General features: G+C 42.6%; 1 protein-coding gene across 7 annotated transcripts in view; it reads left to right on the top strand.

The window, feature by feature from the left end:
• Positions 1 to 12,731, top strand: part of NFAT5 (nuclear factor of activated T cells 5) — a 58,445-nt gene that overhangs the window by 12,222 nt on the left and 33,492 nt on the right. For all 7 annotated transcript variants that reach the window (XM_050311188.1, XM_050311191.1, XM_050311189.1 and 4 more), the window contains one exon: positions 7,303 to 7,428. In XM_050311188.1, the coding sequence (XP_050167145.1) occupies positions 7,303 to 7,428 (126 nt within the window). Of the gene's footprint in view, positions 1 to 7,302; positions 7,429 to 12,731 lie in introns of those variants that run through there.

Below are 12,731 nucleotides of genomic sequence, written 5' to 3'. Positions count from 1 at the left end.
TGGGGACAAGCTCCTTTCACTTGCACAGCAGTACAGGTGTGTGCTCTCAGAGGAGCTGTAGGAATGGTTTTGGCTGCTCACTCAAAGGCTAAAAGGCACTGCACTGTCACGTTTTCACTGCAGGATTTACTCCAGTGGATCCAGGGGTTACTTCTCTCCATTTAGCCTTGAGGAAGCAAGAGCAGTCACCACTGGGAGATGTGGACTCTCTAGTGGTTCTAATGCGTGTTGGACTTGGGAGTGGTCTAAGTTTTCTGAAGCATATGCTTAATTCTGTGAGGATATTGCAAAGAAATCCTTCGCTGTGAGGGTGGTGAGGCCCTGGCACAGGTTGCCCAGAGAAGCTGTGGCTGCCCCATCCCTGGAAGTGTCCAAGGTCAAGTTGGACGGAGCTTGGAGCAACCTGGTCTAGTGGAAGATGACCTTGCTTATGGCAGGGGGTGGGACAGGATGAGCTTCGAGGTCCCTTCCAACCCAAACCATTCTGTGATTGTACAGCTCTCTGAACTCTCTGTGCTGTAATAACCAAACTTGGTCAGTGCTGTTCCTGGGGTCTGCGGGGGAACCTCTTTGGGTGTATGGAGGGAGCCTGGGGAGGGTGAAGAACTGGAGTGCAGCTGGCTCTTACAGGTCGGTCCTGGTGGATGAAATAATTTGCTTCAAAGTCTTCCCACCCCCAAGCTTTTGTATACAGAAAACTCCACGAGGGTCATGTGACACCAACATTTTTAAACAAAGTGAGGCTTTGTTTACATGTTGAATATTTAGAGCTCCCCGTCCCCCATCATTCTTTAAAAACTCTCTGTGAACTAAGCTATTGTCTTGGAATTGGTGGCCTGCAATAAACTCAACCACTAAACTGTGGTGTTTATCATGGACACTGGACTTCTGAATAGAATAGAACTTCAAGATAAACAGATAAACCCACCACAAGGTCTTCTGGCAGAGGCCTGGATTTTTTAGGCATAGAATAAATTCTGGTTTTAGCATCTCTTACCCACAAAACTTTCTGAAAGATTTTAAGTCATGTGTAGTTTAAATGCAGCTGCCTTTGGAGTGAGGAGTGACAGTCAGGCCCTCAGCTGACATTTGGAACCTTGGTAATACAGGTTTAGCCCAAAACTGTGTCTTAGATTAGCATCATAGCAACTTTATGTATGTGTGTGAGTGCTCTGAACCTGAATCTGCATCCTTAGCTGGGGAATATGGACACCATTATTTTTTGCTTTATAGTTTCTTCAATTTGCTGAGCACTTGTGCTCCACTTCACTTCCCTGACCTCCTCCTGTGTAGCAGAGGCTACTTGCTGCTTCATGATTTCTAATTGTTTTTTAATCTTAGTTCCATATAAACAACTCTCTTGGCCTGTTTGCTTGCTTGTTTTTTTGATCAGCTTAGCGTACATCATTAGAAGAGATTTCTGCTCGGATGCCACCAGCTGATTAGAGGAGCACACCAAGGTTTTGTGTAATCTCTGGTGTGACTGTCATGTGCTGCAGCAAGGAAATGGCTTTGGAAGAAGCAGCCAAATCTGTGCGGGTATTAAACCATGTTGAGGAGACAAGTATCAGTGGGGATCAAATGGGCAGCCATTCAGTACAGGGAGCTTATTAAAAGACAAGGATTAACTTTGCTGCTGTTCATGAGGTCATGGAAGTGGTAAGGGATTTCCAGGATGTACCTTCCCTTAAAGGCAAAAAAATCCCAGCAGCAAGTGAAAGATGCGCTATCTCTGCCTCTACTGATGATAATTTGGGTGGTTCTCATTGTCCCTCATGTATTGATTGTGCTCTGCACATGATTTCCTTGGAGCAGGAAACCCATCCTTACCTGTTATTCCAGGGGTGGGGATCCAAGGTGTGCTGCAGGAGGAGCCTGTGGCATTAGAGGGGTGAAGTCTCAGGAGCAGATCACCATGGTGGAACAGGTGCAGGTGAGCTGGAGCAGAACCAGGGCTGAGTCCAGTGACCTCCTCAAGGCTGGGCCTGGGTAACAACCTGGAGAAGTGGCATTGAAGTGGGGCTGGAGCTGCAGCCAGGTCCCCCTGTGTTACTTATGGCCTCATTTGCCTGCAGGTCAGGGCAGACTTCTCCATCATGTTGTGACTTGGCTTCCAGTGTGTGCAAGTTCTGGGTAACAGGACTTTGCTTCAGGTACAGAACAGCAAAGCACAGGAAAGTCTTTGGTGTATCTAAAGAAAATTCTGTAATGTTTAAGGCATTTGGAGGTACTGGCAAAGTGAGGATGTCAGTATTCCTCGTGGCTGGGCCTGATGTTACTTTAAAACATTGGAAATGGGTGTTCTCTGCTGTTGTTCTGTTTGCAGCGTCACCAGGTGCTGAGTTACAAGCAGCAGCAATTTGGTCAACCAACCAGAAGGATCTCAAATTAATTTGCATCACAGAAGTTTGAGGACAGACAAGTTCTGTAACGCCCTGAACCAGTTCTAGTCCTACCGCAGCACAAGATAACGGGGCACTGAATTACTAGAAATCACAGTTTTTAATCTGTACAGCTGAAATTTCTGTGTAGATGCAAGCAGAGAGTCATTGAGGAGTCACAACAGGTGGGTGGCTCAGAAGGATCTCTCAGGTACTGCGTGTGAGGGAATGGTGGATCCTTGTGTATGTGGTTTGCTGTAATGCAAGTTTTCTGTTAGGAGTGAGAGTACTCTCCATGTGGGAATCCATATTCTTTGGGACATGTCCAAGCTGCAGACTCCTCATAGAATCTTACAGTTGTCTCAGCACCCCAAACAGGAAGCAGTTGTGTCATGTTCCTTTTGCTCCCGAAAACGTAACTGCTCTGTTCCTAAAAAGAAAGTTTAAATGGAATCACAGTATGCTAAGTAGTGAGGAGGAATGTGATGTTGCAGGTCACAAGGTGTGGTGTGTTTCTGAAAGGTCCTTTTATGCTGTGAGGATGAGGATGGGGTAGGAATTTCAGTGCTGGTGGGGATGAGGGAAGGCTGAAACACTCGGATTTTGCTGTGGGCCCAGATGTCTAAGTCAGCCTGGTTAGACTGTGTGTAGAAATCCAGAAACATTCCCACCAGAGTTCAACTGTGTATGTGCACTAAGGGGAAGTGAGTAAAACAGGAGACCTTGTATAACTTTGCCATCACGAACCACTGGCCTTTTACCCTCCCGTTGCAGTATCACCACATCAGCCTCACCTGCTGTTTTTCCTACCTTCTCAGCATTATTTTTCCTAAACCTTTCCAAGGCCTCTCCTCTCTCCCTCAAAGACAGAGCTTCTGTCACCAGCTGCTGGGACTGAGCCAGATCCATGTTGACCCGAGGATATATTTTGTGTGGATGGATGACCATGTGTCTGGCCCTGCCACAGACACCTTTTGTGCAGTTGTTTTAACTTAAACGATTTCAGAGATTCAGGGAATGGTTTGGGTTGGAAAGGAATTAAAGCTCATCTTGTCCCACCTCTTCCCATAGGCAGGGACACCTTCCACTATCCCACGTTGCTTCAAGCCCTGTCCAACCTGGCCTTGGATGCTTCCAGGGATGGGGCAGCCACAGTTGCTCTGGGCAACCTGTGCCTCCCCACCCTCACAGGGAAGAATTTCTTCCTAAAATTTCTTGATTATTTTTTATTAATATATAAATTCTGAATGTTTTGTGCAGGTTCAAGCAGTACACAACAAAATCTTGTCTTCCTCAGATGTCAGGTGCTGTGGTGTTGGATCCTGATCTGATGTTTGGTGCAGTTCTGGTCCATATAACCATGTGAAATAGAATTTTCTGGACTGTCAGTGTAACTGGCAGGAAGATCAAAGTTCCAAGCAGCTGATCTCAGATGGGAGATTATAGGGGCAGGATAATCGGATAAAGGGCAGTTGAAGAAATTTGACACTTAAAATACTTTTTGTAAATCTGCTGTCCCCATGTGTCCTTGAGTTCAGGAGCAGAATTTGCAAAGCTGGGCTTGTCTAAGTGAGATAATTTGAGGGAAGATAGGAGATTTGGAAGTTTACTGTAGATAGGATGTGTAATAACTGATTACCTAAGTGCACGTGAGGGCGTGTGTGGGACTCCTGGCTGATTATTAGTGTTTTGTTATCTTGTTTGTATTTCATAATAACACTAATCCTGAAACACGTGTTCCTCGATTCCTTTGTGGAGAAAGAAAATGTGTTTAGGGAAGACATTGACTATAAGTGGAGCTACTTCTGGGAAAAAAAAAACCATAAACTTGAGCTCAACTAATCTATTCGTCAGGGGAATTTAAATCAGCAATAAATTACAAGACACTTAGTGCTGTCAGACAGCTGAAACTTCCCTCGTTGATTCAGCACTGGCTGCTGAAAGCAGGAATTCTGTCTATTCCTTTTTTTTTCTTGCTAATTATGTAGAAGTACGCAATGATGAGGAAATACTATTTTTGCCTTTCAATGTAATACTGCATTTCCATAGCAGCCTTTCCCTTTAGTGGGTGTTTTCTGCATGAATCAACCTAAAGTTACAGCAGGAAGTTTCACATAGTGTTGGTGTGTGTGCACACGTGTGTAAAACGTGGTGATGGAGGGGAGCTGAGCAATGGCTTCAGCTTTTAAATCCAGTGTCAGGCGAGGAGGGAACTGTATCCTCTGGGGAAGAATTAGTTTCCTTGCAACAACTCTCATGTTTCTGGAATTTGTCAGTTTTTGCTTTAATGCTATTTATAGTGCAGCATATATAAACATTGGCCTGTGTTTAGGTGAAAACACAAAGTTTCATTTGAAGTCTGATGTGTGTAGAGCAGGTTTGTGGCAGCAAGAGTTCTTAAAGGTACCCAGGCGCTTGGGATTCCTCAGGGAAGTGTTGAAAAACAGTTCAGTAAAGATGTGTTTTAGGCTGTGAAGCTGCATCTGTTCTGAGGAAAGCCAGGAGAGTTGTTTTTCTTCTGAAAGTTTGGATTTGACCATAAGCTTCTGTTACTTGTTCACAGATTCATGGAATAGTTTGGATTGGAAGAGACCTTAAAGCTCATCTCATTCCATCCCCTACCATGGGCAGGGACACTTTCCCCTATCCCAGGTTGCTCCAAGCCCCGTCCAGTCTGGCCTTGGACACTTCCAGGGATGGGAGCAGCCACAGCTTCTCTGGGCAACCTGTGCCAGGGCCTGCACCACCCTCACAGGGAAGAATTTCTTCCCATCTAACCCTGCTCTCTGGCAGTGGGAAGCCATTCCCTGTTGTCCTGTCACTCCAGGCCCTTGTCCCAAGTCCCTCTCCAGCTCTCTTGGAGCCCCTTTAGGCACTGGAAGGAGCTCTAAGGCTCCCTGGAGCCTTCTATTCTCTAGGCTGGACATTCCCAGCTCTCCCAGCCTGGCTCCAGAGCAGAGGGGCTCCAGCCCTCGGAGCGTCTCCATGGACTTGCTCCAACTACTCCATGTCTTCCCCATACTGTCTTTAATCCCATGGTTTTGATCTCTTTTCCTTCTCGTGTTACCAAGGAGACCTAAATTTCCTTCCTAAGAACTTGCACCATCCTCTCGTATTTACAGCTTCCAAGGTTAGTTCCAGCCTCTTGTGCAGGTGTGGGGCTCAGCTCGAGCTTTAGCTGTGCTCTCCAGGTGTATGAGGGTAAAAGCTGAGTGTTGTAGTTTAGTCCACATTTCGAGTAACTTGGTGTTTATCAATGAAGCATGAAATTAAAGATTTGCTCTTAATGGTCTTGTGATCTTTGGGAATGTGCTTCAGTTCTAATGCTGGCTTTTCCTTCCCTCCCTCTTTATCATATTGTTGGAATTATTCACAAAGATTAGAATTGTGGATTACTGCAAAAATCATGTGTTCCCTGAGGAAAAATTATTCTGTGGGTGTTTTGGATCTGAGCATCCCTTTAAAGCAAAAAGCTTGACAGAGCTTTCGTCACTTGGAGAGTTAAAAATAAATTTCTTAAACAAAAAAAAAAAATCCCCAAGAACCACCCCAAAGAGGAAAGCTCACAATTACCTAGTAACTTGGGATTTGGAAAGGAGCTTTTGTAATCAACACCGAATATTTTATGAGTCATGACAGAATGATGATGATGAGCAACTTGCATCTCAAAGATGATTTCTTGAGGAGAAAGGAATGGAAGTATATGTATATATTCAGTTTATATACAAAATATAAAGGTTTCTTTAGTTACATGTACACACACACTGTTGCAATCCCTTTTTTTGGGGCCCCTCGCTGAACATTTTGAGTAGCAGCAGCCCTGAACACCTGCCTGTGATTTTACTCCTGCGGGTTGTAGTGCCAGTGCCAGCCCGAGTAAAGGCTGGGGCTCATTTACAAGGGGTTGTAGAAACTGCTGCGCTCATCTCTGAGGAAATGCTAATGCAGCTGCTCCTCATAGTAAAATAGGAGCAAAAGTCTGAACAAGTGTTGCTGGGTGTGTGTCTGCCTGGGCTTTGTCTTGTGTGTCTCATTTTTTACCTCCTAATGCAGTTAAAGCTTTTTAGTCAACTCTGTGGCTTTTCTAATTTTTTTACAGCATTGCTGTTTTTACTTCACACTTTATTTTACATTGCAATATATTTTAGTAAGAGTAAATTGAGTATAATTGTTGCTTCTTAAGGGGAAAAAAAGCCTTCAAAAATTGAGTTTTCCTTATCTATCTCAAGCACCTAAATAATATCTATAAGAATTTCCTATAAAGGAGAAGTAGGGCAGTGTTAGATGGGTTGTTGGGAAGAAATCCTTCCCTGTGAGGGTGGTGAGGCCCTGACACAGGTTGCCCAGAGAAGCTGTGGCTGCCCCATCCCTGGAAGTGTCCAAGGCCAGGTTGGATGGGGCTTGGAGCAACCTGGGATAGGGGAGTGTCCCTGCCTATGGCAGGGGGTGGAATGAGATGAGCTTTAAGGTCTCTTCCAACCCAAACCATTCTGGGATTCTAAGACTTTATAGGCTATTCTGGGGGTGATGGTGCTAAATTAGGCTTTTTTCCTTTGGAAGTCCATTGCACAGTTGGAATTCTGAGAGCAGGTTTGTCTCTGATTCTCACGTGATGTGCTGTACATGCCCTCAGCCCCTTCGTTCTGGATGGCAACAGTTTCTGTGGAAGTTCATGAATTATTTCTTTGTTTGAACAAGTTGGTGTCCTTTGTCTTGGTCTTGAGAATGTGTGTCTTAATGTTTGTTTGTTTTCTGAAATAACTATTTTCCGTGCTGTTAAGATTTCCAAGCGCTTAACATAACTTTTCCCAAAGGTTCTGAAAGGGTTGGGTTATGGTTCATATCTTTTAGACAAAAACATTATTTCTTTTCTTGTACTGAACGCAAATAACATTTTGATTAAATCCTTTTTATTCAACAGAATCTGTCTATGACCTTCTCCCAAAGGAGCTGCAGTTACCACCTTCCAGAGAAACATCCATAGCATCCATGAGCCAAACAAGCGGTGGCGAGGCAGGTTCGCCGCCTCCAGCTGTAGTTGCTGCTGGTAAGGACTCTCCTTTATTCTGATGTTTTCTTAAGGTTTGTAACATTCTGGCCAACATGAACAGTGCTGGCAAAGTTTTGAGTGTAAAAAAGAGCTTGTGGAGAAGTTACAGAGTTCATTCTAGGAGGATTTAGGTGATGCAGTTAAACTGGGTGATCAAAATTACCAAGTCCTTTATGTAAATGGTTGCTGTGGTTTTTTATATACGTCTTCATAAGAAATAAATTCTCTGTTGTGCTGCTCTGTGATACCACACAGGCTGTTAACTCCTAGAATGCACTCTGTCCTCCAAGGGGATAAATCCCTGTTTGGAGCTAAGGCAGAATATTTAGTAAAAGTGGATTCTAGTTAGGATAAAAATGAAATGGGAGATGACATTTGGGGCAATGAAGCTTTTACCAAAAGCTAAGGAGGAAGAAAGATCATGTTTTCCTTTGAGGCCTGAGGAAGTGTAGTTTTTAAACTCCTTTCACACACAGCTCTAGTGTGATGTGTTACAAAATCCTCGGATACATGAGGATATAATGTATGTCAGCTGGAACTGCTGTAAACTGGTCAGTTCAGTTTTTTTCCTAATTGACAATATATAAAAATAAGGCATGACCGTTTAATCTTCATCTTTCTCTTACTCCCAGCCATGTTTTAGACTATAAAGACTCTCATTGGTCTTCATTAAACACAAAAAAAGTGAGGGTTTAGGGACAAAGATCTGATTTGAGATGTTAGCCTCAGTGCTTGTTTGCATCTGGAATTCTTCTCATTATCTTGTATATGTTCATAAATATCTGTGCATTGAGGAAAAAAATACCATTATGCTCCCTATAGGTACATCTTTCTTCATTGACTTTTTTTTTCATAATTTGATCCCTGTATTTCTTACAAGGTCATGTTCCACTTTCCTAATTGGCCTGAAATTGTTTCTTGAGAGCAAAATGTCTGTTTTTAAATGAGGATTCAGGTAGCTGCATTATTCCTTTTCCTCTCTCTCTCTGAGTTCATATGCATTAAATGTTTGTGTGAGAATGTTTCCCAGATTTGCATGGTCCAGGAATCCTGATCAGAACCTGAAGTGGTTGTAGACTTGTCAGAGAAACTTTACAGCACTGCTCACCATTCATGTTTTGCCAGACCTCTCCTGAGAGAACCTGTGGATTTAACTGTGCACAGTGGAACTTGGTCATTGAAAGAATTTCATGGGTTTATTATATTGAAAGGATTTGATGTTTTTATATCACTTACTAAAAAAGTAATTTGGGTGTATATTTCTAAAACCAAGATGTTTAATGATGGGTTTGGTTTGCAGACAGCAGCAACCAAATCTCGTAGAAACATCTGTCTTAAAAACAAGTGAAGAAAAAAACCCCACAAACCCTGTTACACTATAAATCCACAGACAGACCTGAACTGCTAATTAATTCTGTATCTAACAGAAAAGACTTAAAAACTTGAATGGAACTAAATGTCTGTTACCTCCAGGTATTTAGTGTCTGCTAACAGCCAGTCCAGCCCCTTTAAAAAAACTAAGAATGAATTTGGTGTGTTTGGGTTAAACTGCAGCACAAGAACAAAAAAATGCAAAAATTAGTGTTGAGGTGTTTTGTTAACCCTGAAAGGAGACCTGTTCGTTCTCCTGCAAGCACTTTTCAGTGTCAGAGACCATGTTGGTTCACAAAGACTGAGCTGATGCCAAATTGAGAGCTGGAGATGTCCAACCTGGAGAAGAGAAGGCTCCAGGGAGACCTTAGAGCCTTTCCAGTGCCTAAAGGGGCTCCAAGAGAGCTGGAGAGGGACTTTGGAGCCAGCGAAGTTCCTGGGTGCATTAAAATCTGGATCGGAAGCATTAAGCACAAGCAATTACACTTCTCCAAATTGTTAAAATTGTGATTGGAACCCCCAGCCAAGCTGACAAAACCCCAGACAGAGCAAAGACTACTTCTGTTTTCAGTGCTGATGACACTGCCCACTAAGCGAGGGCCACTTTGAACGTGGCAGTTTTGTGCTGTGTTCTTGCTGTAGCTGTACCATGTTTGTAGATAAAAGGATCTTTCCCTATTTTCTTCATTGTTTTAGGATTTTTTCAGTGTCTTTGAAAAGTTGCCACCACATTTTCAAGCGCTGTCACCATGTCTCGAGTAGTAACAAGAGGTCTGGCTGGGCTGGGCTCTGATTTCTTAACAGGAAAATCAGCCTGTTGTGCATGCCTAGTGATTATACAGGGAAAGAATTATATATTTTACATTCATATTTTAAGAGTGGCTATTCATTTGCATACACCAAGTGCTTACTTTTAGACTGTAGGCAGATTTTTGAGGAGCTGACACTGTACAGGAGCAGGGTGAGGAGGAAGGACTTTGGCAACCTGGTGTTCTGTATCTGAAATATTTCCCTTCTCTTGTGTAAGTCTTTCTGGTTTTAATTTTTATGTCAGCTCTTAATTTACTCTAAGACCTCCTTTTTTTAGGAAATGAGAGAGAAATGATAGTTCACTTCCACGGTGTTGTAGGTAATCTCATTTAGTCATTTTTAAAAGAAAAGAAAAAAAAGGCTAATTGGAACTGCAGGCTGCAGTGTGTGTAGAAATCACTTCCAGATATGATTACTCTGGATAATGAGAGGATTCTGTGACAGGGAATGATCCAAAGTGGTGAGAGCTTTTTATTATTCCTGTAGTAGTTAACACAGTTTGTTCTTTGCTTCCCAAAACACAGAGCAAGGCAATATCTGGCTGAAATTCAGCTTACTCGAGGCTTTTCTGTCACCTTACTTTGGGGTTTTGGCCCATATAAATCACATTATAGGTGAGAAATACTGCTGCAGTTAAGTCCTGGTTTTTTTGGAGGAGCAGGATGGGCTGCTTTTAGCAGTGATGACCTTGCAGGGACAGACTTCTGGTTCTTCTTCCATTTGAAAATTTGTTTTGTGATTTACAGAACAGTTGTAAGAGTATGAAAATGCAATGTTGCTGATTGGATTTTCATTAATTTGTTAATAGATGTGTATCTCCTATTCATTAATCCAGACAAAAGAGGTGTTACCCACTCTCTGAATATCAAACAGGCAAGTGTAATTTCTTAGAACTCTGGGATTTTGAGCTGCTGTCTCAAGCTTTTAGTTCTGTCGTTCTTCTGGAAAGCAGAAGGGAGGGAAAGGATCTGCTTTTACCTCTGGAAACCGTTCTCTGTGCTCACTACTTGAATTACAAGTGTCTTTGTTCAGGGGACAGGAAAAGAAGGATTTTGCCTGGTGCAGCGCCATAAACACATTAAATATGAATCATCTTCCAGACTCTTGAATTGCATGAGGGTGTCATGCTGAGAAATGTCATCGTAAGCTGTGCCTGGAGATCTCTTACATGAAATAAATGTGCCTGAAGCTTTCCTGTTGCTTCTGCAGAGTGTTTGTGAACTCCGCTTGCAAGGAGGGATGTTTGAGTCTCTTCAGGTGGTTCTGAAAGATTGAACAATTTTTGGGTGTTGATCAAGACACATTGAACCTCCAAATGCTTAAAATTCACTCTGCTAATTTAAGTCCTTTCTCAAAGGGCTGGTAGGTAACATCTGATTTTTGTGTTTAGAGGATGATCGAGAGTATTTTTGACCACATTCTTTAAACCGTTATTGCTTTTCCATCTTTTATCTCCAGTACCAGGAATGCTCAAACCTTCTGAACCTCAGTGAACTGTTACAGAACCTCCCTTTCCTGCTTCTCATCCCTCATTCTTGCAGCAAATCTTGGAATAAGCTGCTTCAGTTTGTTGGTCTCTCGAGCTGCTCTTCATTTCCCACAGAGGCATATTTCCATATTTTTTACATTGCTCTCTAGTTTCCAGTTCCTAATCTCCTGTGGAATTCTCCACATTGGTGTTCTTCCTGTAGCAAAAGGGGAACAGATTTTATGCCACTGAAATGTATTTACTGATTATTTTTTTGTTTGTTTTCATTCTTCATATTGGGATACAGTTAATCTGTGGTGTAGTGAGGTTTCCTGGCTCCCAAACATCTGTGGTTGTATCCTTGGAGAATATTAGGTAAATGATGAGGCTTTGCCTTTTATTCATCAATTCCATGCTTCTTTTTATGCATCTTCTTAATTAAAGGGACAATCTGCTTGTCCCAAACAGATGTAATTGGCTTTTTTGATCAGAGTTGTTACTGCAGTATTGCCATTAGCATTTTTGGTCATTTTAATTATGAAAATAAGACTTTACTTCTCAGTTGCTACTGTAGAGATATGGATAAAGATACCTGCATCATCTCTGGGGTGGACACTGGGTGCTAAAGGCTCATGTTTTCTGCTGCCAAAATAAGGCTTTTTCATCATTCTCAAACTAAGGATTCTAATAAAGCCTCAAAATGGAGATGGGTTTGTTTTGATTTGGTTTTCCCAGAATGGCTAGAGCCAGGCTTCTTCATTTTTATTTTTAATGAAAATATTTTGTCCATTTATCATCCTTCCTGGTGTCATTAGTCAGTTTTTCCTGTTGATACAGAGATAATGACCAGAGATTTCAAAGGGGATCTCAGTGCTGGTACCAGTTCTGTTATCCCGGCCTTGTGATTGCTCATTGTAAACAAATGAGCAGAAAAAAATACTCTTCTTTGTAGTTGGTCTCCAATGCCTGTAAACCCTTCCATTTCTTTGTAGGCTTTTCCCTTCCTCTTCCCACCGCCCTCCCAGTTGGAAATGCCTTCCTGTCATTTCCTAGGAGGATGTCTTCCAGGGATTTCTGTCTGCAGCTTCGGCCATGGGTCAGATACTTCTCTCTTACAGCAGGAATGTCAAGCAGACCTTAATGCTTGTTCAGAGCTCGTCTTCCTGGTGCTGTGCATTGGTTTAGGTGTTTCTCCTGGTGCTGTGCATTGCTTTAGGTGTTTCTCCTGGTGCTGTGCATTGCTTTGGGTGTTTCTCCTGGAAGGACCATGTCCCAAAAGAGCCGAGGTGGAGCCTACGGGCATAGTCAGGAGAGATGGGTCTGTGATTCGGTTCAGCTCAGGGGAGTGGAAAGGTTCCTTCATCATGCTAAAGTGTCTCCTGGTGACAAGTCATGGCTGGGAAATGCCAAAGAAAAAGTTTTGCTTTCTGTTTCGATTTTGTGGAAACTCCTTATACATGTTATCTGCAATTCAGTTAGAATGTTCTACTTGGGTGGAGTTGTCTGTATGTTGAGTGCATTCCTGCTCCACAACCTTCCTTAGAATTCCATATAAAGGACTGTATCAGTGCACATGCCTAGTTCATATCTTCTTCCTAAATTAAGATAATTTTCAGTCTTCCTGCATTTCATATAGTCAGCAAACCCAATT

The sequence above is a fragment of the Myiozetetes cayanensis genome, unplaced genomic scaffold, assembly GCF_022539395.1.
Source record: "Myiozetetes cayanensis isolate MyiCay16 unplaced genomic scaffold, myiCay2020 scf16, whole genome shotgun sequence".
NCBI lineage: Eukaryota > Metazoa > Chordata > Aves > Passeriformes > Tyrannidae > Myiozetetes > Myiozetetes cayanensis.
The sequence above is the reverse complement of the archived record's forward strand: the minus strand, read 5'-3'. Positions and strand labels throughout refer to the sequence as shown.